At 54.4% G+C, this 24,465-nt stretch overlaps 1 protein-coding gene and 1 long non-coding RNA gene across 11 annotated transcripts in view; one reads left to right on the forward strand and one right to left on the reverse strand.

The window, feature by feature from the left end:
- Positions 1-24,465, reverse strand: part of SH3PXD2A (SH3 and PX domains 2A) — a 243,574-nt gene that overhangs the window by 52,404 nt on the left and 166,705 nt on the right. For 8 of the 10 annotated variants that reach the window (XR_005793634.1, XM_040486336.1, XM_040486337.1 and 5 more), the window contains 2 exons: positions 12,625-12,669; positions 5,985-6,116 (listed from right to left, as the gene is read on the reverse strand). Coding sequence is in view for 9 of the 10 variants with exons in the window: in XM_040486336.1 (XP_040342270.1) it covers positions 5,985-6,116; positions 12,625-12,669 (177 nt within the window). In the remaining variant the exon portion in view is untranslated. The remainder of the gene's footprint in view (positions 1-5,984; positions 6,117-12,624; positions 12,670-24,465) is intronic. The other 2 variants (XM_040486333.1, XM_040486340.1) reach the window with 1 other exon arrangement.
- On the forward strand, positions 1,047-2,863 carry LOC121037190 (uncharacterized). The gene is made up of 2 exons (XR_005793637.1): positions 1,047-1,517; positions 2,079-2,863. It is a non-coding gene; the product is annotated as an uncharacterized LOC121037190 (long non-coding RNA).

Here is a 24,465-nt window from a genome sequence, read left to right on the forward strand (position 1 = left end):
CTTCCTGGCGACCAGCACATCCTGAGCACTTCCTGTGTGCCAGGCCCTGTACTAAGCATGGAATTCCTTTCAAATCAGCATACATTGACCCTATAGCTGTGGGTACAATTATGCCCATTTTAAAGGCAAGGAAACTGATGCTCAGGAGACCCAAGTAACTTTCCCAGACTCACCACCAGCAAGTACCAAGTGAAGATGAAAACCAGGCTTGTCTAAGTTGAAGCCATATCTTACGTTGCTAGGTTGTCCTGCAATCCCATTCTCAAAACAATCTCTAGTCTGCAATATATAAAGCTGTGCTGAGGGGGCCCAAGGCAGAATTAAGATGCTAGCTTTTGATCCTGGATCTATGCTCTGTGGCCCTTTCCCTCGCAGGCAAAGCGGACGACACCTGCCTGCCAGAGATAGTCTGCAATGCAGACTGTGATTAACCTGCCTTTCTAGAAACAGCCTACCCTATCTTTATTGGGTTATCTCTTTTGTAGGGTAGCGTGGCAATCTGAATTAGCAGTCAGGTGGTTTCTTAGTAAGCACATAATCTAAGCAGAAGACATAGAAGATACATAAGAGAAGTCCACTGAAGACACTGTAAACTCTGTGAAGCCACCCCAGCCTGACAATACAGTCCACCCCTTAAGTACCCAGAATGCTCACATCGATTAGAGCCTAAGCTTCATAAAGGCAGGAACCTTATGGGTACGCACCAAACTAGCATGGGGACTGGGATAAAGGAGGTATTCAAGAATTGTGAAATAAACGAATGAGTGAATAAATGAACACTATGTAGATTCTCCCTTATAAGAAGCTCACTTGGAACCAGCTATAACAATGTTCAAGAAGAAACAGCTAAATAACAGAAGAGATACAACCTCAGTGTTAGAAAGAAATTCTAACTCACAAAATATATGGCTGAAGAATGCAGTATCTTTGTCGATACAAAACTATCATATGACACAAAAATCTGAAAGCTTATCAGTTTGTCTTTATAATAAATATATTTAGCAAATAATAAATGGTTCTACTTTATTAGCCCCCTCCCCCAAAAGCCCACGCAGTGTTTATCACTGCCCCCTTCTACTCATGAGGAAACAAAGTGATTCCTATTTACATCACAAAGTTAGGGTAATATTCGATCTTCAAGCTACTATTCAGATTCCTGATTCTTTGTTTCTCCACCACACACACAGCTGCTGAACAAGTAAATAGTTTGCAGCCCAACATGTTTTAGGGTACTTTACCCCTCTGCATCTCCTTTCTTTAAAAGCTGCTCTCCACCAGCCACTGCTGAGGAGGCTGGTGAGGTAGCCAGATTTATACCCCATGACACTTCTGGACACAGCTGATTGGCCTGGGGCTGGCCACCTCATGGAAGGTCTGCTGATTGGCTGGCCAGTAACCAATCAGATTCAGATTCAAACTTGAAATTTTGAACTCCCAGAACCAGGAGCCACAGTCCATTGGTGGCAGTTGTCTCAACTGAAAAGCCATGTAGTCTGGTCCTGACAGAGCAATAGCAGGTGAACGGGCTGCTGTTATAAGTGAACAGGAAGGGAATGGAGGTTGGTCTGCAGGGAGAAGACTGCAGGGGGGCTTTAAATCTATATGGTACACCCAAGAGAGAGACAGAGAGATGATCTGGCTTGTGCCGACTTTCTGGTTCCCAGCTCCTGTGAGGCTGGGATGCCCCTCACATCCTTGGGTTCAGGGAGATTTCCCTGCATCCTTTCAGTAGTCTCTTGAGCAAGTCTGAGTGGATTTCTGTCCTCTGCTCACTACTCAGTTGGTACCAAAGCATTGATTTTGGAGGAGACTGAGATGTGCAGACTCCCCAAGGCTCAGTTTTGTCACCTGTACAATTTCTCACCTGGGTGGACCAGCGGAGCTCAAAATTCCTTGCCAGCATGATTTGATGCTAGTCCTATAGCTATGTGCCCCTGAGGAAGTGTGAGAACTCCCAGGGTTATCATGCTGATACCAGGATAGAAACGAAGACTCAGAGAAGGAAAGGTGAGGCAGGAAAACAATGAGCCATCTGTTGACTCATATCCTCACATCCTCCCCCGACCTTTATTCCTAAGAAGGAGGAAGCAATCCTGGCAAGTTGCAGATCAGCAACCAGAGCAACGGAGACCTTGCCATCACCACTCTACAAGATATCCCACCAGATTATAGCTGCATGAAGGTGAAGCTAGTGTGGTCTTTGGGGCACAAGAATGTCCTACAAAGGAGGCATCTCAGGGGATGCTGTGTATGTGAAGGGTAGAGGGTGGAGGGGTTCCCAAGGACAAGACAACAGTGGCTGTTGCACAACCTTGCTGGTTGTCAAAGCAAGCAAAGCTGTTGAATCTTTCTGCGAGATTTGTCCCTGTTTATCAAAGGAGAAAAAGAGTCCTTTCTGGCTGGGCCCCAGGCCCACTGCTTGATCAAAAAGGCTTTCCCTGAAGCCACCCACTTTGGGTGTTCTTGACTTCTGCCCACCTACATTCCCTGGAATAGGCTTGTCCTCGGTGCAGTGGGCACCCTCCTGAGATCCTCTCAGCTGGCGCTTGCCCCCAAGTTCAAAGGAACAATTAACAACACGAGTTCCCGCTACCTATGACCACCATGTTGGAAGGTGGGACACAGAGTCCTCCTCCTTCAAAGATGTTACAGGGAGACCTGTGGTCATCTCAACCAGCCCGTCTCTCCCCCAACATGCAACGCCACCAGCTCCTGGTGATCCTACCCGGGATGGGACGGTTCTCACCCTCCTCCTATGTCCTCTGTAGAGGGCAGAGATCCCAGCTGTTGGGCTCGAAGAAAATGACTTAACCTCTTAGCCTGTTACTTCAGCCACAAAATTGTTAAAGGGCCTTCTACCGCATAGGGTCATTCCCTGATTCTGTTAAAATGATACTCATGAAATGGCCCCTGGCGTTTACTTTTTACTGACTCTGAATTGCCTTCCAGACACATCTCTCTCTAGACCAAGGAGATTACATCCCCCAAAGCTGGGGGCTGGCACAACGATACCCCAAATCACTTGCTGGCTATGGTCCCAGCCAGAGGGCTTGGATGAACAGGCAGAGCCAAAGGCTGGTGGACCCCTCTAGGAACACTCTACTTGAGAAACTTCCAGCCAAGAGAGAAGGGGACACAGGCAGAGTCCTGGGTCTTGGTGGGCAAAGCAAGGCCCTGGGCAGGGGGACAGGGGGGAATGGTGCTAACTGGGGCTGCTGCCCCAACCACTGGAGTGGAAATGCCTCAACACGCCCACTGTGTCCCAAGGTCAGAGGCATAACAATTGGGTCTTTGTTACAGAGTTCAAAAGCCTCACTCACCACTCCTCCCAAAGCCAGCTTACAGGATGCACAACACGCCTCCCCTCCCCCACCTCAGCCACCCAGCTTCCTTGAAGTGGGACACCACTGTCCCAAGGATCTGCAGTTTGGTCCTTGTGCTTTCTCCTCTCCACCCACTTAGATTCTCTAGTTAAACTGGTTGTATACTCCAGGCCTCCCGGTTTCTGACAGCAATGGACAGTGTGGGTTTGCATGGTGGACACAGCACTCCAAGGTCCCTGTGCAGACATCTGCTGCTAAGCAGTAATCTCCACCAAGAATAAAGACACAAAAGTCCTAGAGAAGTCAAAAAGCCACCTCAAGGGAGGCTCTCTACCAGACACCTAGGGCCCTACACAGTCTCCCAGCCACAGAGTTCAGACCTGGGAGAGGGCTCAGGGAGGTCATTACTCCAGTTCCTGTTTCCAAACAGCCACCAAATTATCTCCATTTTACAGAAGGGATAACAGAGGCCCAGAGGAATTAAGGGATCTGAAGCTACCCAGCCTCAGCCACTGGTGGGGCAGAATCCTGCTTCTAGGGCCAGCAGCTCCCTCAGAGGGGGTATGTGTCAGATTGGACTGCTCTGGGGAGTCAGGCTGCTGGAGCCCCCCTCACACAGCCATCGGGACTCCTCAGAAGAGGAGGTGCCTCTACACTTTTTCCAGGTGCGCTCTCCCCCACGGCTAGGCAGGGCTTCCAAGCATTCCTAGGGTCCTGAGTGTGGGATGGGAAAGTAGAGGGAGGATGTCTGCCCCTGGGAATTAGTCTCGAGCATGTGGACTTCCTTTTGTGTGGGGGTCTTCCCCATCCTGGCCAGTGGCTGGTGTGCAGAAACATGGGGGCTCACTCCTCCTGCTGGGCTATATAGCCGTACTGGTGACACAGGCAGGTGAAATGGCACAAGGCTCCCTAAGCCAGAACTCTATTTCTGAGCAGCCCTGACCCTATGTAGAGAAGTGGGCCCATTTTTCCCCTTGGAGCAAGCTCCAGAAACATCTGTCTCAGCTGCTGCCTCCAATTCTACCATCAGGGATCCCTTCCTTTGGCTCTCGAGGTACTCAGGGTTTCCAGAGCCAGGCCCCTGTGACAATGCCTGCTTCCCTGGGGCAGGCATGGGAAGTGGGGCTGGGGAGGTAGGCCTGGTACTGTGACAAAGGCTGAAGACAAAACCTATGCAGGAAAGAGACCAGTGTGGGCACCTGGGGGTGAAAGGCTCACGCCTTAAGCTAGGGGTGTAGCTCCACGGGGTGGGGAATGCCACTGCCAACCACCTTGCCAATGACACCAGGTACAATGACAAAGCCTGACCTCTCTGAAGGGTCTGTGAAGACCCCAGACCCAGGAGGGCCAGGAGTCAGACCTGTGCTAGTATCACAGGTCTGTTCTCAAGGGAGCACAGTCCCTGAGCCTCCTGCAGCAGGAAGCTGAGCTCACCTCCCCCAGGAGGCCTGCTGGGATTTCCTCAGCATCTCTACAGCTACTTGCTGCCCATAGGCATAGGAATCGGGGGCCTGGGAATGCCCCCATTCTGTTCTGCTTTTGCCCTGAGGTCACTCACTAACTCACTTCCCCACAGTCCACCTGTGCCTCAGTTACTCTGTCTACAGAGGGAGTACAGTCACCGTTTGGTCGACCTTCCTTTCAGGGTTCAAAATATTGGAAGGGAAGGGAGTCGGACAGGAAAAGGAAAACAGGCCCCTCCCCTCTGGGAGTGTCCAAATACAGCCCAAAGAGGATCCTGTGCAAGGGACCTTCCCTGGCAGCTAACTGAAACCAAAACAAAACACCCTAGGAACCAACTGAAGCCCCAGCAGGATATGAGGAAACCGCTAATGGATGTCCCGGCCCTGCCCCTCAGACAGACCCAGGCCCTCCCTTTTTCCACCTGCAGAGATGTCTGCTGCCAAGGGCACCAAGGCACTTGTGTTCACCTGGTGAGAACCGTGCAACCAGGGGCCCCAGATAGCCATCGGCAGGGCCCGGATGAGACAAAGCCTCAGCTTGCAAGGACAGGGCGACTGCTGTGGGGCCCTCCCTGGCTCCCTTATCCCCTTGCCTGGGCCCTCTTCCCAGGTCCTGGCAGCCTTCAGCTCTGCACGGGCAGTCAACTCTCCACCCGGACACTAGCCAACCCCCACAGGCCTGGCCTTTCCTCAGACAAGGCGCCAGGGGCCCAAGAACCCTGGCCCTTACAGTGACGTCGTGGCCTGCTTTCCCCACCAGAGAGTCAGCGGCCACAGAGCCCAGTCTTTTTGCCTGGACCCTGGCTTGGACGATGGTGCCAACAGGGGACGCTGCCCTAAGGTGCCCCCGAGCTGGGAGCTACCTTTCCTGTGGCCTCAGTGGGCACGGGGACCCTGAAAAGAGGCTGGGAACCTTGCACCGGCGGCTGCCACCCTGCCCTTGCATGCACACAAGCCGGTTAATTTCCCCGAGCTGGAGAGACATTCTTCCACCACCAGGCAAAGTGCTGGCCTGCAGCCCAAACCAACAGGGGAAACTTCAGCCTCCTCGGCCCTCTCCCCACCAGATGGAAATAACGTACAGCTGCAGAGGTGGGGGAGGAGGTAGGGAACAAAACCAGCCAACCGTCAGTCCGTCTGTCTGTCTGTCTGTCCGTCCATCCATCCAGGGAGCCAGCGCGGCCGTCTGGGCACTCACCGCTCTCGTTCTTCTCGATGACATCCACCACCTCCCCGGCCTGCAGGCTCAGCTCCGAGTTCTCCTGCTTCTTATAGTTGGACACCACCACGTACTGTTCCAGGATCATGGGCTCGGCGTTGGTGTCGGCACCTGGCGAGGGCAGAAAGCACGCGGTGAGCCAGCGGCCGGCCATGGCCCCGCGGCCGGGGCGCCCCCTGTCCATCGGCCTTGGGGGAGGCTGTTCCGTCGCCAGCGCCGCTGCCGCTCCAAGGGGCCGCCCGCAGCCAGGGCTCGCAGCTCTCCGGGCCCCAAGGACAGGCCATATAGCAAGGCCCCACACCGGCCCGCTGCGCCGCAGGGACCGGGGGACATGGGGAGCCGGGCCGGAGTGGAGGGGGGGGGACAGCCGGGGACGAGCGGAGGCCCTGGAAACTCAGAGGAAGAGCCTGCCGCTGCGATGAGTCAGTCACAGCCCGGCACGAGCGAGCAGCAGGAGAGGCCTGGTGCGGACGTGGTCTCCCCAGACCCCTCGGCCGGCAGGGGCGGGACGGGAGGGCCGCCCATGAGGGCTGAGGCCGAGCCGAGCAGAGGGAGAAAGGCAAGGCAAGGCAAGGAGGAGGGCTCGTGCCTCTCCCCCAGCCCCTGTGAACCCAGAGAAAAAGAGAGGCAGCGGTCCTCCCCTCGGGAGGGAGAGGGAGCGAGCAGGAGAGAAGTCTCCACAGCCCGGGCCCAGGCGAGAAGTCAAGAGGGTTTGAGGCCGCCAATCACTGGGGTTTACTCGCAACCCTTAAATAGAAACACATGAGACCCATCGAATGAGGAGCCAGGGGTGGAGGCAGGGGAGGGGGAGGAGGGCCGAGACTGTTTACTTGAAACCCAAGAAGAAAGTCCCAGCGCCAGCAGCCGGTGAGCCCAGCCCGCCCCCTGCCAGCTTTTCCTCAAGTTCGGCTCCGTCTGCCCCTCGGCTCACCAAGGCGCTGCCACAGAGCCCAAGGGCCTGGTGCAGACAGACCAGTCTTAGGCCTGCTTCACTCCGGCCACATGCAGACTGATTCAGTCTCCCTCTGTCTTTTAGGGCTGGGCCTTGTGGTCAGGCTCCAGGAAGCCTCCAGCCACCCTCTCTGGCAGTTGAGGGGGTCAAAAGGTGGGGCTCTGCAAAAGGAGGGCAGGAGGGCTGGAGCTCCCAGGAGCAAGCAACTTCTCTGTCCCTCTCAGTCAGCAGACCAGTGCAATATTCATTAAGCAAGCACCAGGCTGAAAGGTGGACAGACTGGGTGCCCGTCTTGGCTTCCTGGCTGCGTGGCAGTGGACATGCTGCTTAAACCTCTCCATATCTCACTATTTCCATCACCACCACTAGGGGTGGAGGTGCAGATGAAACGCCTAAAACAGGACCTGCCCTGCCAGGAGCTGAAAGGATCCACAAACCAGAGACCTATTGGTTACCTCCTACAGGAAGCCTTCCCAGACCACCCCGAGCCCAAAGGGAATGTCTAGCACACTTTAACTATGTATCTACCATCTTATATACCTGCCAATCTCCTGGAAGGCTGGGGAATTCACACCACCTGCAAGGCTACAGTAATGGCTGAGGGCCCCTGGGTCCCATATGGTTCCCTGATGCTTTAGCCTACAGCCACATTCGTTACACACCTGAATCTAACTTGGCAAACGTTCTGTGTCAGGCATGGACACTGTCCCATTTTATCCTTTTCACCTTCCCATTTCACAAAAGACAACCCAGTGGCCCAGAGAGGACAAGACACTTGCCTTAGCTCACACAGCTGCCATGGAGAGAACCAAACAGTGTTTCAGGTTCAAGTCCATCTCTCTTTCCATTACAGAATGGCCGCTGATTTCTATTTCTAGACACCCATTCTTCTAACACAATGATCCTCAACTTGGCCCCACAAAATTGCCTGGGGAGCTTTTAAAGAATACTGATGCCTGGGTCTCACTTCCAGAGGTCCAGCTTTAATTGGTCTGGGGCATTTTTTAGAACCCCCTCCTCTCCCATGGTTCCCGTGCACGGCCAGGGGAGAGAAGCACTGCTTAGACCTTTGGGTCTTTCTATGAAGAAGGCTCCATCCAACCCAGGGCGGGGAGCAATGGAAGGAAAGAAACCCACTACCCCTGGTGGTTTCCTCCCATAGGGTGCGGGCCCTACAGCCCCAGCTCGGCCCTTTGGAGACCAGGAAGGGACCTTGTCCCTGCCGAGCCCTGCCACATGGATGTGTACATGCACAGCTCTACTAAAGCCAGGATTGTATTTCAGGCAGAAATGCGACCAACAGCTGGGCAGCAGGGCCAACCCATTCTGCACTCAGATGGGGCCAGCCTTTGAGCCTGTCCCTTCCCACCAGGCATGGTGCTGACAGAGGCTCCCTCCCACTGTGCCCCTGGGGGGACACCAGTGCCCCTGTGGCCAAGAGCACTTCTTCAGTGCACCCAACACAAAAAGGGCCAGCCCCTGCCCTGTGAGACACAGGGGCTCCCCTTCCAGTTTGTGGGAAAGAAAAACTCCCGATACAAACAGAAAAGAGGAGTTCCCGGAGGCTTAGAGAGCTTCCAAATCCCAAGAGCCCAGATTATACTGACAATTAACAGCAGGCCCTCAGTGCTCACTCACGGTCAGCACTATGCCAAGCACCTGACTGCATCATTTTGCCCTCTCACTGGATCCTCACAACAACTCTATGTGGTAGGATCTGTCAGACCCATTTTACACATAGGCAGACTGAGGCTCATGAAGGTAAGCAATTTTCCTAAGGTCACACAGTTGGGACTTGAACCCAAGCTCACCAGACACGGTCTCTTGTGTTCTGAACTTCTCTACCATTTGCCACCTACAGACAGCCACTGATCCTCGGTTTCCAAAGGGACCCTGCCTCACCCTATCTTCACACACCTGGCACAGGTTGGTGTTTAATAGAGACTGGAGTGTGGGTTCCTCGTTGACTGCTGCTACATCTGTTGGGCAGACCACAGGGTCCATCAGGTAGCAGGCATTCAGCAAGTGTTTGCAAAATGAATGAATGAAATGAACAAATGGGCAGAGATAGGAACAGAGTGATTTAGTGGTTTGTTTTGAGCCAATACAGATAAACCAGGCAAGGCCTCACCTCTGAAATTCAGGGAAGCTAGACAACTATGTAAAGGAAAAAGGGGAGATGGGGAAACAGAGGACAGAGGAGCAAGGAGTGACGAGCTTGTGGCCAGAAGCTGCTAGAGAGGACAAGCAGGGGTGATGGGGAATGGAGAGACTTCAGCTTATTTTAATCCAAGCCAAGGAAATCTGAGGCAAGATTTCAAAGAGGGGAAAAATTCCGCCCCCCTCCCCCCAACCCCTTGGAAAATTGGCCTAAGCTTTCTGAAGACTGACATTTTGGGACACAGGTAGAAAAGTTAAGAGAATGTTCTCCAGGGTTTCCAGAGCACAAGAAGACAGGCGATGGCACTTCCTGGAAGCTAGTCCAAAGGCTGTGGGATGGACAGATGGACACACAGACACTCTGCGCTCCTGGCTGCTCTCCCCTCCCCCAGCACATGCAGGCTCCCAGCTCACTCTGGCATCTGCCTCTTAGGGTGTTGCCTGCCCAGGGCTGCCTGGGCAGGCATGAGCTGGGAGCAGGTATCCAGATGAGAAACCACTCGGCAGGCGGGCCGGTGGGTGATGTCATCCCACAAAGGCTGCTTTGGATCCCCTCCCAGCCAAGGCCTGGAAAATTGGGGGCTGGAGAAGTCGGCCCAAAGGAGGAGGAAGGGCAGGGGCAGTGGATGGAGCCTCTGGTCTTTAGATGGGAAGGGTTTGACAGAAGCATGGTGAAGGGGTGTACTTCTTCTTCTAGAGAGAGACCCTTTCCCAGGTTGGAAGGGGACTTTGCAACAGTCTCATCCAGGGATGGGCCCCTTGTTATTCAGAGCCCCTAGCTGGATCTGCTAGGGCTCTGGCAGTTCCCTGGAGCCCTGCCTCACACCTGCATTCCTCCTACTACCACCTGGATGGACCCCTGGCTCTTGCCTGATCCTCGCTGCCAACTTAAACTTCTAAATGAGGCTTTTGCCAAGTCAGTCCTCTGCTCCAACACCTTCAATGGGTCCCTGTTGCCTCCAGAATAAAGGCCAAATTCAAGCTCAGTCTTTCTGACAATTTGAGTCCCCCAAGTTCCCTGACACATAGCTGCCCCCCCACCCCGGGCCATCCCAGGCAACATTCATGATTCAATACACATATACTGAGGGCACTGTGTGCCCACCACACGGCTTTATGTAGGTTTTTACTTCCAAGCCTTTGCCTTAGCTGTTCTCCCTGCCTGGAATGCCTTCCCTTCTTCTACCAACTCCAATTCTACCTAACCATCTCTGACCCTCCAGGAGTCACCTGATTTTTCCAGCTGCAGCGTTCACTCCTGTCCTCTGCTGGATTTCTTGTGGGGCACTGTGCCCCAATCAGACTGTGTGCTTTAGACCAGAGTCTCCCTGATGAGAGTACATGCCCAGGACTGGCACTGGCCTCAACTGCCTGAAATTCATGATGTGAAAGCACAAAATTCGAGTCTGAGATCCAGTCCTGCTTTGCCCTTACTAGCTCTGTGACCCTGGGGAAGACACTTAACCTCTATGACCTTTAGCTTCCTCATTTGTAAACAGGTACAGTACAAGTACCTACCTCAATGGGCTGTTCTGCGCATGGAATGAGGTGACAAGATTAATGTCCTAAGTAAACTACAGACAGTGTTTATAAAACAAACAGGAAATGGGATATTTGGGGGGAAGCGGGACAGTTTCAGATTCCCCTGCAGCCTCAGAATCAGCAGGCGGCTCAGGGCAAGGGCCACACGTGCCAGGAAAAGGGTGGCTGTGGTTGTGTCCCTGAAACATGCCTCTGTCCAACCCCACCTCCAGGCAAGCACTGTTTACTTGCCAGCTAGAGACCGGGTCTGAGCCCCCCGGGCCCACTCTGGGGGAGATGCCAGGCTATGCAGCCCGAGGAATCTTACCTACAAGGATCCCCCACATCTGCCCCTGACTGTCTCATGTACTCTCTGACATTCCAGGTGGGGAAACCAAGGCCCAGAGAAAGCTGGCAACTTGCCCAAGACTCCAGCCCTGAACTCCAAGTCTGGCTGGTTTTTCCCAGCCCACACTGCTTCCCCTCAGCTTCTCACTCCAAACAGCTGGGCTCATCCTGAGAAGCCAAGCCCTGTGATAGCCCCCACCCCAGGCTCCCCATGTTGTCCTGGACCCCCCCCCCTCCCCCCCCCCCCCGAAACCCTGGCATCCGACCAAAGGTCTCTCTAGCCCCTCACAACAGGTTCCTCTCAGGCTGGACTCAGCCTGCCGGCTCCTCCATAGGCCCCTGGGCGGCCAGGCTATACGTTTCATGAATAAAATGTATAGTTGTGGGCCAAGTGGGTTCTGGCTCACTGGCTCGTGGAGAGGGGAAAAAGGGACAGAAGCCCAGGGATTAGTCAGGCCCAGGCCCTCGTCACAGACAACACTAGAAGGATGGCTGCAAGGAGCGTGGGTCAGGGAAGGGGTCCTCCTGCCTGTTGCCTTTCTCCTCTGGCCCCCTCCCAAAACGTCGACCCCCCATGTTCCTACCCACAGCTGTGGTGGGGTGGGGCCAAGCCTCTGGCTGACTGACAGTGGGGGCTGGCCCAGCCCCTCTGACCCTTCTGCCTTGTTCCCCAGCTCCCAAGCTTCAATCTCTGCTACATGTTTGGGCAGAATGGGTGGGTGGGTGGGTGTGTGTGTGTGTGTGTGTGTGTGTGTGTGTGTGTGTGTGTTAGCACTCTCAGAAATGGAGGGGCTCCTAGAAGACCTTCTGGAATTCCCATCCCTCTGCCTGCCACCATCTCCCTCTAGCAGCTGAGAACCCTGCTGTCTAGGTTTCTCTCCCACTGGCCAGTAAGACCAGGGAAGCCCCTGATCCCCAGCCCAGCTCTGCCTAGGCACAAGGCACAGGCCCAAGTCCCTGAGGCCCAATCCTGGGCCACAAAGCCCAAAGCCTGGCAAGGCCACTGAGGCAGAGGCAGCTCTAAGCTCTGGGGCTCAGAGGCTGTGACAGCAGTCACAGGATTCCCTAACCTGCTGCAGCTCCCCAGTGAGGGCCCCTGGAAACCAGGCTGGGTTTGGGGCAGGGAGGGGCTGCTGAGACTTCAGCTCTCTGCCTCAAGGTAACTGCCTAAAGTGGGACTGACCATCTTTGGCTGGCCCACCTCACAGGGATGACCAGCTGAGTTCATGTACAGGATGATGGTAGCCTCACCATCCCCTGAGCACCTTCTGTGTGCCAGGCTCCCTGGGAGGGGGCAGTGCATTGCTAAGGGAGGTTAAGTTTACACAGCCAGGACATGGCAGAGCTGGGAACAAACCTGTACCTCTGGGTCCGAAATGCATCTGTTTACACACTGTGCTATGTGGTCATCGCCCATCTAAGCCTCCAAGGTTGGACTTGGGGCCTAGAGAGGGTTGTAAGGAAGGCAGCGAGTACGGCTAGCGGAAGAGCAAGAGGGGGCCCAGGGGACGGCCGGCATGCCGACAAAGGGCTGCTACGCATCACAGGGAAGCATGCGGACCGCGGCCGGCGGGCACCGGCTCCCACACGTGCGTGCCCCCGACACACATGCTCACACACATGCACTCAGGGCAGTACCTGTCACGTCCTTCTTGGGAGACTCAGCCCAGCTGGAGAGCCACACTTCCGAGTCCCCCGAGAGCAAGCAGCAGCAGGAGAGAGAGGAGAATCAGAGGAGGAGAGAGAACCGTTAGGCAGGCAGGAGGTCCACCGGGCAAGTGGCTGCAGGCGCCGCTTTGGGCTGGCGGCGGAAGGCGGGGGAGGGGAGGGGAGTGATTTCCTGGCCCTGGGCTGGCTGCTGGGCGTGGGCCTGAGTGATTACAGAGGCGCTGGGACACAGCCGGCTGGGACGGACGGGGATAATGAGGTGTCTGCCGAAACGCAGGAATCCTCTGGAGCACAGAGAATCCTACACAATCCCCGCCTGGAACTGGGCCCACGGGTTATCACTGCCTTGGAGAAAGCAGCCTGGACCTTTCTCTCTGGCCATGTGGGTGGGTGGCTGGCCGCACAGGGCCTGGTGGCTCCAAGGATCCTCACCAGGCCAGCAGGCTCAGCAGCTTGGACCTGGACCCTCAGGCATCAGGGTTGGAGAGTCCAAGGCCAGTCTCCAGTCTTGAGGCCCCACACCACTGAGCTCTGATGTCTTGTCCAGCTCTTGACCCAGCCCTACCCAATGAGGAAGACAGGCCCTGGCAGAATGGAAGGAAGAAGACTCATTTAGAGTCTCACGCCCCAATTCCAACCCAGAAGGACCGGGACCTTTAGTGACCATCAGAGATGGGGTCTCTATCTCAGGCTCAGACAGTCATGTCTGATCTGGACCTCAGTTTCCTTATCTGTGAAATGAGGTTAGAAGTTATCCTTCTGCCAAGACAGAGGAGTAAAGTCAAAGCGCCTAAAAGGACATATGTAATAAGATAACATTATAATGAGGCAGATAGCTCTTAGCCTGATCAACGGTGTGAACAACTCCAGAGTATCAGAGAGTCAACATGTTAAAAGCACTGACAGTCCACCCAGAGTATATAGTGCTTCATTCACTCGACAGTCCCTTGAGGTGGGTATGCATTTTTCGCCCCATTTTACAGGGGAGGAGACTGGCCCAGGTTCCCACAAGCATACAGTAACAGAGCCGGAAATGGAACCAGGTCTGGGATCACCCCGGGCTGCTGCTTTCTCTGCTGAACTTCTCATCGCCTCCGAAAGAGCACAGCGTTGGCTGCAGTGGGGCCAGTAAGAAGCAAACACTGAGATGCGAGTCTGAGAGGCACCCAGTGCTGGCCCGGAGAGCTGCCTGACCCAGTGACAGTAAAGATAATCATAACAGCAGCAAAAGTTCATGTAGCATTTATTGTACACCAAGAGTCAGGCTGAGCCCTGAAATATAGTAACTCCTTTGTTTTCCAGAATAATCCTACAATGGTTAGGTACTCCCTCCAGTTTGCAGATGAGGAAAATTAACCAGAGAGGTTAAGTAACTTGCCCAAGGTCACACAGCTAGTACGGTGTCCACCTGGTGTGGGGCTACAGACTCCAGGTGATCAGTTGATGCTAGTCATAAATTAAAGCACCTAATTCCCCCTTACTCAGCAAGTCACTTCCTGCTCTCATTGTAAACCAGCAGTAAGGGGCTCTGGTAGAGGGGTTTAGTGACTCCGGAGTCTGACTGTGCAGATTCTCCCCTTGGAGAGACTTACTTAACCTCCTTGAACCTATTCCCTCCCTTGTAAAAACTGACACAGATGACATATTTACTTTCTAGGTTGCTACAAGGGTTAAATAACGTAATACGCAAAAAATGCTCAGCGTAGTGCCTACCACAGTCAGTGCTCAACGACGGTTCGCTACCATCGGCAACATCTCCCAGAAGCTTCGTTCAAACCAACCTTAGGGCAACAGGAAAACCCTACTGGAGTCACAAGGACGAGAACCAGACGGTGTTCGATACTGGATGTGCCGAGAAGACGCTAGCACCCAGTCAGAGATGCCTTCCCATTGACACCCCCAAACACAAGGTCAGCTGGGATCGGGGGTGGAGGGACTCTGGAAGACTGCACCCCAAAGACAAACATTCCACGGCCAGAGTCTCTCACCTGGACTCGCAGCCAGCAGCTTCCTGGGCAGCAGGAGCTATGAGGGCCCGACTTTCATGCCCTGGTAGGGCTGACACAAGGTAGGCACACCTCTGAGGCTTGAAGCTGGTGTGGCCTGAACTCCAAATGGGGAGGGCCTCATTACCTGGTGCCACGCCTTGCTGGGGCTCTAACTCCCTTTTGCTGTACCCCAAATGCGGCCCAGTGGTCTGCCACCCAGCAAGGCCATCCTCACCACCCCGCAGGCCCAGCACCAGGCCCACTCCAGCCCCATCTGGCCCCACTCAGCCCTGTGCCAACCCAGCTAAGAGGGTCCACATCTCTACCCATCTCTGTTGCACTTGTTACTTGTACACCTTCCATTCTGGCTTCTTTTGGGCTGTCAGAAGGAAAATTTTCGGGAAATGTTAACCTCTTTCAGTGAGCCAAGGGCAATTATTTGGCTCAGGCCTTGAGAACCCAGGAAGGCTCGTTTTGCTAGAACGGGGGTTAACACTCTTCCTGTAAAGGGCCAGAGTCAACATTTTAGGCTTTGTGGGCCATGTGGTCTCTGTCAAGATTACTCACCTTTGCTGTTACAGCACAAAAGCAGCCCCTGACAGTCTGTAGAAGACTGAATGGGCTGTGTGCCAATAAAACTTTACTTAAAAACGACATGGCGGGCTGGGCTTGGCCTGTGAGCAGTGATGTGCCAACACACATGCTAGAAGATGAGGGGAGCTGCTGCTGTCTTCATCAATGGGGGGGGCACCCCCAAACCCTGGGCGGGAGAAGTGGGGGCTCTTGACCCACCTAAACTACATGCACATAAGGTCTCTGCTGCTTGGGTAATTTTTTCAGTAATCATCTGGAAGGGTCTGATGCCCTTCCAGGCCCTTGGGGTTTGGGCATTTGGGCAGGGAGTGGGGAGCAGACAGGAAAAGATCTCTCAGCCTCTGGAAACTGAGCCCCACTGCTAAGTGTGGAACAACCCAAGCTCATGCCCACCCCCAGCACCCCCCAGAAGCAGGCCTTCCCTTTGCTCTCCAAAGGAAAATGGGAAATGGACCAGAAACAAGCCTGTCTTTTTAAAAACATGATTTATTTCCCAGTCCCCTGGATCTGCAAAATTAATCCAGTTCCGCTGCTCCCACCCCAAATCTCTCCCCACTTTGGAGGGCCTTGTCTCCAGCCCACCCGAGCAAGCCCTCCCCCAGGGTGGGAAGGACACCCCCCACCCCACCCCCGCCTCCTTACAATGAACAGAGGAGACTCCAGCCAGGAGGCAGACAAGGCTGCTGGCTCAGGGCTGGGAAAGCAGAGACAGAGGGATGGGATGAGGGAGCAAGGGGCAGGCACAGCCAAGTGAGCAGCTGTGACCGACACAAACCAACCGCTTCCTGCCCTCCCACTGTCTCTCCCTCCCTCTCCCCTGGTGACAGAACCAAGGGCCTTACAGGGCAGCAGGGTCAGGGGCGGTGGAAAGTGAGTGGAGCCAGACTGGGAATCTGCACAACTGGTTTTGCTGAGAATCAGCTCTGTGACCTTGAGCAAGTGGCTTGACTTCTCGGGGCCTCAACGCTTACAGCTGTAAAATCAAGCATTTGGGCCTGGCGATATCCAAGGCACTTGTGTGATGTTCTAGACTCTTCTAGCAGAAACCTGTTAGTCTCCATGATGCAACTGCTCCACAGCTGAAACGAATCTTTCTAGAGAAACCAACCACCTTTCCAGGGAAAACCACTTAAACACATGCTCAATATATGGAAACTCAAGGGCAAAAAGCAACTAATTCAAGAAACAAAAAGGCAGAGAACAGAAACAAGAATTCTTTTAATATCTTGGTTCTTGTGCTTACCCTGCCACTCAACTCACTGATCCTGGGGCATTGGGCCTATGTCTGGGCCTCTTTTCCTCATCTTCTTTGTAGGATTGTTTTGAGAGTGAAATGACCTAATGCCTGTGAAAGGTTTTGGAGGGGTAGGGACAAGGCCCTTGGGGCAGAGCAGGAGTGGGTGATGGGGACAAGCTGGTGACTAAAGCAGTGTGAGCCTGGGAGGCAGGAGGTGGGGAGACAGGGTCGCTCCCTCGGCCATCCCATAGTGCTCCCAGATCAGCAAGAATCCAGGCCCTGAGAAAACCAGGTGCCTGCAGGTCCTGGCCAAATGCGGTGACCCGAGGACACTTAGATACTGAACCTACTTCTTGTCAGGTCCAGGTGATTGTGAGAAACCAAAGAGCAACAGCACAGGTGCCCCTGACTTGAAGGAAGCTCCCCGCCCCCCCCAACACACACGTGCCCAAGTACTACATAAACACACACCTGGATAGAGTGAAGTTAGGAAAGTGACGGGTTCCTAGCACGGTTAACCTTGAGTAACTCCACAGCAGTGAGAAGTGGGTTCAATTTGCCCAAATTGAGTCTCAAACCATGGTTTCCAGGAATCCTTCCCTGGTGTAAAGCGAGTCCCACCCATCCAAGCTAATAAATCCAGAGTGGGCTGTGAGCCCAGGTGGGAGAGACAGGAGAGCGGCCAGCAACCCAAACTCCTCAGGGAGGGAGAGCCAGCCAAGGGCAGGGTCACCCACTGCATCAGCATCCACAGCCCTCCTCTGAGAGGGGAGGAGAAGCAGGGACCCCACCAGGGGCCTTGAATGGAATGAGCACCCCTGTCCTTTTTTTTTTTTTTTTTTTCATGTTTATTTATTTTTGAGAGAGACAGAGCGTGAGCAGGGGAGGGGCAGAGAGAGAGGGAGACACAGAATTCGAAGCAAGCTCCAGGCTCTAAGCTGTCAGCATAGAGCCCGACGCGGGGCTTGAACCCACAAACCGTGAAATCATGACCTGAGCCGAAGCCGGCTGCTCAACTGACTGAGCCACCCAGGTGCGCCCCCGTCCTTTTATTCTTCGGCAGTCAGTCAGTGCCCTTGAGCCCTCCAGACCCCTCCCTCCTCCGGAGTTCTGCTGCTGTTCTTCCCTCACTGCAGCCTTGAACTGGGTTCTAACATCAGCTGCAGCCCAGTCTTTCCTCCCCTTTTATACAACCAAACTTTGCAGAGGGCTGGATTTCTTGGGTTTCCTAGAGCCTCCGTGTTTCTTTTCCTTTTTGACTAAGCCACAGGGAAGCTCAACCACTGCTTTCAGGACAGGAGCTAACCAGGGCCCAAGAGCTGCTCACACTGCCACGGAACAGTAGTAGCGGGAGATGCTACCTTGCCAGGAGCGAACACACCCCTTGTTGGAGGCCAGGTGCTGTCTGCTCACAGGCCTGGAAGAGCTCAGATCTTTACAACCGCCCTCCGGGGCTAACAGTCCTTCACAAAGAAGGCTTCCTTTACAAAAAGAAGTCGTTTTGGCCTCTGTGATATCTCCACTTTAGAGGGCCTGAAATAGGTTGCTGTGCTCCAAGCAGCAGAAACCGAGGCACGACGGTGAAAGCGACAGGAATGCCGTCTGGAAACAAGCACGGCATTGAATTAAGACGGCTAAGAAAGAAAACGGCAACAGTTCAAACGTGAATAGCGATCGAAAGCTACGTGGGTGCGAGTTCGGAAGTATACAGTTGTAAGCTGTGTGAGCTCCTGCCCACGTGGTCAGCTCCAGGACTGGATCCTGGGTGAGCGGCAGCATGATTAAAAAAAAAAATCATGCCCCTGGACTGGAGCAGTGAGGGGTTCATGCGACAGACAGCTCAGACCCCTGGCCCTGCCTCCTACTCTCCCAGCCTCCAAACTGGGGCTAGCTTCAGGTGCATGTGATCCAGGGTGTCCCACAGGGCCCCATGCTTAGAAGGGACCCTAAGAACTCTGAGCTGAACAAACAGAAATACTCAAGAATAAATTTAGTAGGGCTGGATTTCTGACGCATATCATCTTGAAGACAGAAGGCAAATGCTAAATGGGAAGACTGGCCATTGTCTGTCTCCAGGTCCCTTCCCCACCAACATCTCTGGCTTCCTGGTGGTATTCCAAAGGCTAGAAGAAGCATGTGGGGACTTAGGACCAGAGAGGGCAAGAAATTTGTCTAAGAACACACAGCAAGTGAGTGGCAGGGCTGGGGGCTAGAAAAATCTTACCAGTTCCCACTCTCTAACACTCATGCTAGGCACTGGCTAGGCATTTTCTGAGCACTAATTTAATCCTCACAGCAGTCTGTAACTTACAGATGCAAAATGTGAGGTTCTTCCCAAGGCCCCACAGCAAGACTTGAGCCAGACTCGAGCCCAGGCAGGCTGGCTGGGAACTGGGAACAAAGCAGCCTAAAACAGGGGACTTCATTCTCTGGATTCTCCCCAGCCATTGGCCAATGGCTCATTATTTCTGTTGGGCTTTCCTTTGCACATGCAGCCATTATTCCTGTTCATTTTGGTCTCAATCAGAAGGGGTCTGCCTCCTTCCCCAGGAGTTGTCTTTCCCAGAATCCAGAGTCTGCGTGGGGGCAGCCCAACCCAGGGCAGGAATGTACTACTGGCCCACAGGCCGCTGAACTATGCAGTCAGAGAACAGTCAGTTTCCCTCCTCAGGTGGGGAATGGGGTAGGGTGGGGGCCGGGCTGGACCTGGAGCCATTCCACAGTCCCTCAGGGACTAAGTCCAAGGGCGCCTGCCTAGGCCCCGTCTGGGGCCAGCAGAGACAGCCCAGCCCTAGTGGGTGTGGGCAGAGGGGCCACAGATGCCTCTGGGAGGTGGTGGCGGTGGGGAGGGCTGCCCCTCCATCCTGTTGAAAAGACCCAAAGCGTCCTGGTGAAAGACAGGTGCCGTGGTTAGTCAGAGGAACCGTGGGTGGACAGAGGGGTGCTGGGGTGGCTGGCGGGGTTCTGAGCCCCACTCCCAGCAGCTGCTGCTCGACCCCACGGCGTCCCCTTGGGTTGCAGTCTCCCCCTCAGTTCTCAGGTTCTCACCTCTCCCCATGCTGCGGTGGTGGTGTGCAGAAAAGAGACAAACTTAACACTGTTCAGAGTTCCAGGATCCCAGCCACCTCCCCACTCCCTGGGGTGGTCTGCCTTGGTGGTCCTCTCCCACCTACTGGGATATCCCCCTCCCGTTGCCCCACCCACCGGCTCCCCCAGCCAAAGCCAGGATCTGTGAGGATGAGGCGGGAGCAGAGACAAGGGCCAGCAGTGCAGGATGAGGTGAGCAGCTGCTGGTTCCCAGCCCCCCCAGCCCTGGAGCCCGTCTGTCTCCCTGGCTCAGTCTCCATAAGAGCCATGAGTGAGTAATAGAGATCAGCAGCAAGGGACTCAGGACCAATATTCCCAGGGCTACAAAAAGTACAATGTCTTGTTTCCTCCAGACTGGACTCTTGCTTTCAGATGATTAGGTTATTAGTTTTTTGTTTTTTTTTTTTAACGTTTATTCATTTTTGAGAGAGAGAGAGAGCAGGGGAGGGGCAGAGAGAGAGAAGGAGACACAGAATCCTAAGCAGGCTCCAGGCTCAGGCTCCGAGCTGTCGGCACAGAGCCCAACGCGGGACTCAAACTCACAGACTGTAAGATCGTGACCCGAGCTGAAGTTGGACGCTTAACCGACTGAGCCACCCAGGCGCCCCAACTGCCGACTATTTAATGAACATCCGCCACGCGCACAGTAGGGCGCCCTTGGCTATGACAAACCGACTCTCCACCATCTGTCTCCAAGCTTGGGGGGGCACAGAGGCGCGAATATTTACCCAGGCGTTCCTGTCTGCATCAGGAGTCATGTGGGTTTGGGAGGGAGGCAGTGTAGCTGCCTGGCACTGCCAGGGCTGCCCTTCAAGTGTCTCCTCACTCCCTGAGGCTGCAGAGAGCCAAGTGCAGGGCAGGCGGAGGCCAGACACAGCACGGTGCACCCCAGGTGGAGGTCTGTGGGGGGCGATGCAGCAGGACGGAGTCCTGAAGGCCTCACATCTATAATGAGAACCCCCTCTGGGGTAGGACTCACAAGGCTGCAGCTGACATGTGGCTGGACACTGCCATCGACTGCAGCGGGACATGGGTGGGGATGAGGGGCTGGGGGCCAAGGCAGAGTTGACGCCTGAACTGAGACTGAGGATAACTCACTTTCCAAGGGGTGCCAGCCTCCCTCATCTTGCCCTGAGAAGGATCTCTGTAATGTTCACTGACCGTGTCAGCTGGCTCCAGAATATCTGCCCAGTGCTACGGTCCTAGCAAGTATCTGGCACACAGTAGGTGCTTAATCACAATTTGTTATGAGTCTCTCCAATCACATCTGAAGTTCCTTCAGGCTCTTATCCCGGTCAGCATCCTTGCAGCACCCTGAACACTGTAGGTGGTGCCAGTAAGTCTTGAGTGGCTGATGGAAGGGTGCACACTCACTGCACTCAGTCCCAAGGGCTTTGTGGGGAAATGGAGGCCCAGCTTACCTCACTGACCTGGGGTCCTCTTGGCACCCAGGGCCCTGCATATCTCTAGTCCAGGTTTTGCCTTCTGAGCCACAAATAGGCCTTCTCAAGACCCTGAGCCTAGCTCGTGCTAGGCAGAGAGGCTCACGGAAAGGCGTCCCCTCACTCCACCTCCCCCAGGCCCAGCAGAACATCCCTAAAAGGCTCTGGTCCAGCATCTGCTGTAAAGCCCTTCAAAGAGATTATTTTAAAAATGTATCCATAACCAATATGGTCTATGGCAAGATGGATGTTGCAGGAAACAGGCGTCTGAGCCAGAATTGGCTTATCTATAATGTGTGCTGGGAGCAGGCTCAGCAGGGCTTGGAGCAGCCCCCCACGGTATGTGCCAGGAACCCCTGGGCCTCTCCTCACCCCCATCTGTCTCGTGCTCTGCATGGGTCTGGACCAATCCCCCGAGCTCTCAGATGCCACGTCAACAGAGCAGTGTGTGCATACGCGCGTGCGTGGATGTGTGTGCCTGTGTGCCTGTGCACACATCACTGCTTGGGAAATCCCCACATCTGGCTCACACGTGACCAGGCTATTCCCAGAAGGCACAACTGGGAGGGCCGGGAGGACAGCGGTCAGGAGTGTGTGAGCTCTCCGGGGAGCACGGAGTTAACCCTTTGGCATCAGAGCTCAGGATCCGTGCTGAACGCTGACCTTCTACCCCCAGGGAAAGTCAGGAAGGAGATCGGTGCTCAGAGGGCCCTGTCCTGGCTCATTATGGAAGTGTGGGAAAACGGGACCATCCTCTGGGTCCCCCTGGTCTTCACTTGTGGTATGAAAGGGCTGCTCTTTCTCTGTCCTGTCAGTCATGGGCAATCACCAAACCGCCGGGGAGACTCGCTGGCTGGATATTCCTTCCCCAGTGGAGATGTCAGTCGGATATTTGGTGCCGGGCACCCGGCTAGGGCAGGCATGGCCCTGGAACTGTATGGAATCCAGATTCATGCTCCTCTCATAGGCAAGGACATGTGTCCCCCAGGGGGCAGCTGGAAGCTACAGTCCTCCTGATAAGGAAAGGGTCAGAGGTGGCTCTTAGGGCAAATTCTCCCCAGCCCAGGGAAAAGGACTAATTTTATAACTGGAACATTTTAAGCTTCAACAACTTTAGCAAGTGAGCGGCCATTTGCAACAGCATCTCTGAAGTAGCACCACCCAGTAGGCACTGAGGGCACGTGGATGACAGAAGACGTGGCTCTGCTGATGCCGAGGCTGGCCAGATGTCCTCTGTGCGGCCTCTCTCCCTCTTTTCCAGGCTGACTCATTTACAAACCTCAGAAAACCCGGTGTGGAAAGCCTTGCTCGGCACCCCCAGGCAGGGCTGTGTGCCTCCCAAGGGGAGGCTCCCTCTCACTCTGCCCCACCTCCATCACAACGCTTGGATGTTGTATCAGAACTGCTGTTTACTCTCCTACCTCCTGCACCCAACTGACAGTCCTGAGGACAAGGACCTCATCCTATCCATCTTGCTATCCCCTGACTTCTACTGCAGGGCCTGGGAGAGAGGTGCTCAGGTGTTCGTGGGAGAAATCTACAAGGCAGCCGTGGCAGAGCCAGTGAGGTCTGCTATGGGTATGGCAGGAACCATCTCATCCTAGCTGGGAAGTCTAGGACCAGCATCCACTCAGAAACCCACTTCCTATCAATTTAGCCTTTAAGGGCTCTCCCCCTACCCAGGGGAGAGCTGCCACTGGTGACTAAGCTGTGCACTCAGAGCAGAGAGCAACCGAGGTCATGGAAGCAGCTGTGGAAAGAGCCCTCCTTCATCACAACCCTGTGATCAAATGCAAGTGCAAACGGATGAGGGGCTCTTGGCATTAAAAGGCTCCAGGGAGGGATGGTGCACGGCAGGGGAGCTGACAGACCAGAAGAACTTGTCCCATTCTGAAAGATCTGCCGTAAGGGGTGTGAAAATCTGCATGTTTGCAAGCTTTCCCCAGGGGGCCACCACCAATGCACAAAAGACAGTCTTAGTTTGGTCTCTTGTCATTGGTCTGTTATCACAGCTTTGTAAGGACCTCACCCTCCTGCGGGAAACAGCTAGGCACCCAATCCTGACCCGGATCCAACACTCCAGACCCCAGACACCAATGGGGTCTCCTACAATGCTGCACCCATTAGCGAGAAGCAGTGTCGGGGGAAGGATCACCAGGAGGTGACCACTCTTCCTTCTGAGCACAAGAAAGTTAAGGAGAGGGGAGGGGAGGGGAGGGCAGGGGAGGGGAGGGGAGGGGAGGGGAGGGAAGAGAAGAGACTTTGACACCACCTAGTTTCCTCCCTCAGTGCACAACTCCAGTTCTAACATTAGCAAATACATCTTCATACCTTCATATGCTGTTCATACATCAACATACCAGGGCATGTTGTGGCAATGACTAGATCCAGGGGCAAAGCAGACAGAGTCAGGGAAAAACACTTTTCTCCCCCCTGCAAACGTCTAATTTTTACTGAAACTTTGGAAAATTTTCCTTTGTCTTCACATTTCAGAACTGACCAATTATAAAAATGCCACGAGCCAACAAAGTTACACACGCCACATTTCTATTTCTAAACAAAGTAACTTTAGATCAGAAAAAGGTGCTAAAACAATAAGTAATGCACATTTCCCCCAAATCTTTGTTTTTCCACTGGCTTCATCATTACTGGAAGTGCTGCCTCTTTTGTCACATGTCTATAAACCAAAAGCCGAAGCGAGGAGCACATTATTTTCTGGCTGACGGCTATGGTGGGAAGCATTTCTCTGCTGGACCACAACGTGGGTGTTTCCTACCCCCAAGAAGACAACCTTGTGGAAATAAAAGGCAGACGGAGTCTCGTCACTGCCTCCTGATGAGGCCAGGAGGGAATTCAGGGCTTGGGCAGGCCCCTTAGCCATTCTCCCAGCCCTGACTGCTGGGCCACGGTTCTCTGTCCTTGGACAGGTCCCCCTTTCCCTTGGTGGCCCACCCTCTGCCCCAACTTGGTAGACAACTGAGTGCATCTTCCAGGCGCAGCCCCATCCAGTCACAGTGCACCATGAGGACACCAATGCTTGTGCAGACTCAATGCCTGTCTACCCCCAATACCGCCATCAACCCACAAGGATGACCCATCTCAAATTCAACTCTGGCTCGATCTCAGAATCCCCGGAGAGCCCATCAAACCTGCATATTCCCAGGCACCACCCTTGGAGATGCTGACTCAGCAGATCTGGACAGGGCCTGGGGACTGGTACTTCAACGAGCAGGCCAAGGACTCTGAAGCACACCTCCGGCCTTTGTACATGCTGTTCGTTTGCAGACCGTCTTCCTGCTTTCCTGGTAGAGGAAGCTGGGAGACAAGAGCGAGGGGCAGAGAGAACAGCAGGGCAGAGGGAATCAAAGCTAGCAGGGGGGTGAGGCAGGTGACGCCAGGAGCCCTCCACGTGTGCCCGCCTAACTATGCTTCATGTCCAGGCCAGTGGGGCAGCAGGGCCACG

Source organism: Herpailurus yagouaroundi, unplaced genomic scaffold (genome assembly GCF_014898765.1).
Source record: "Herpailurus yagouaroundi ecotype Mexico unplaced genomic scaffold, PumYag 163, whole genome shotgun sequence".
Classification (NCBI taxonomy): domain Eukaryota; kingdom Metazoa; phylum Chordata; class Mammalia; order Carnivora; family Felidae; genus Herpailurus; species Herpailurus yagouaroundi.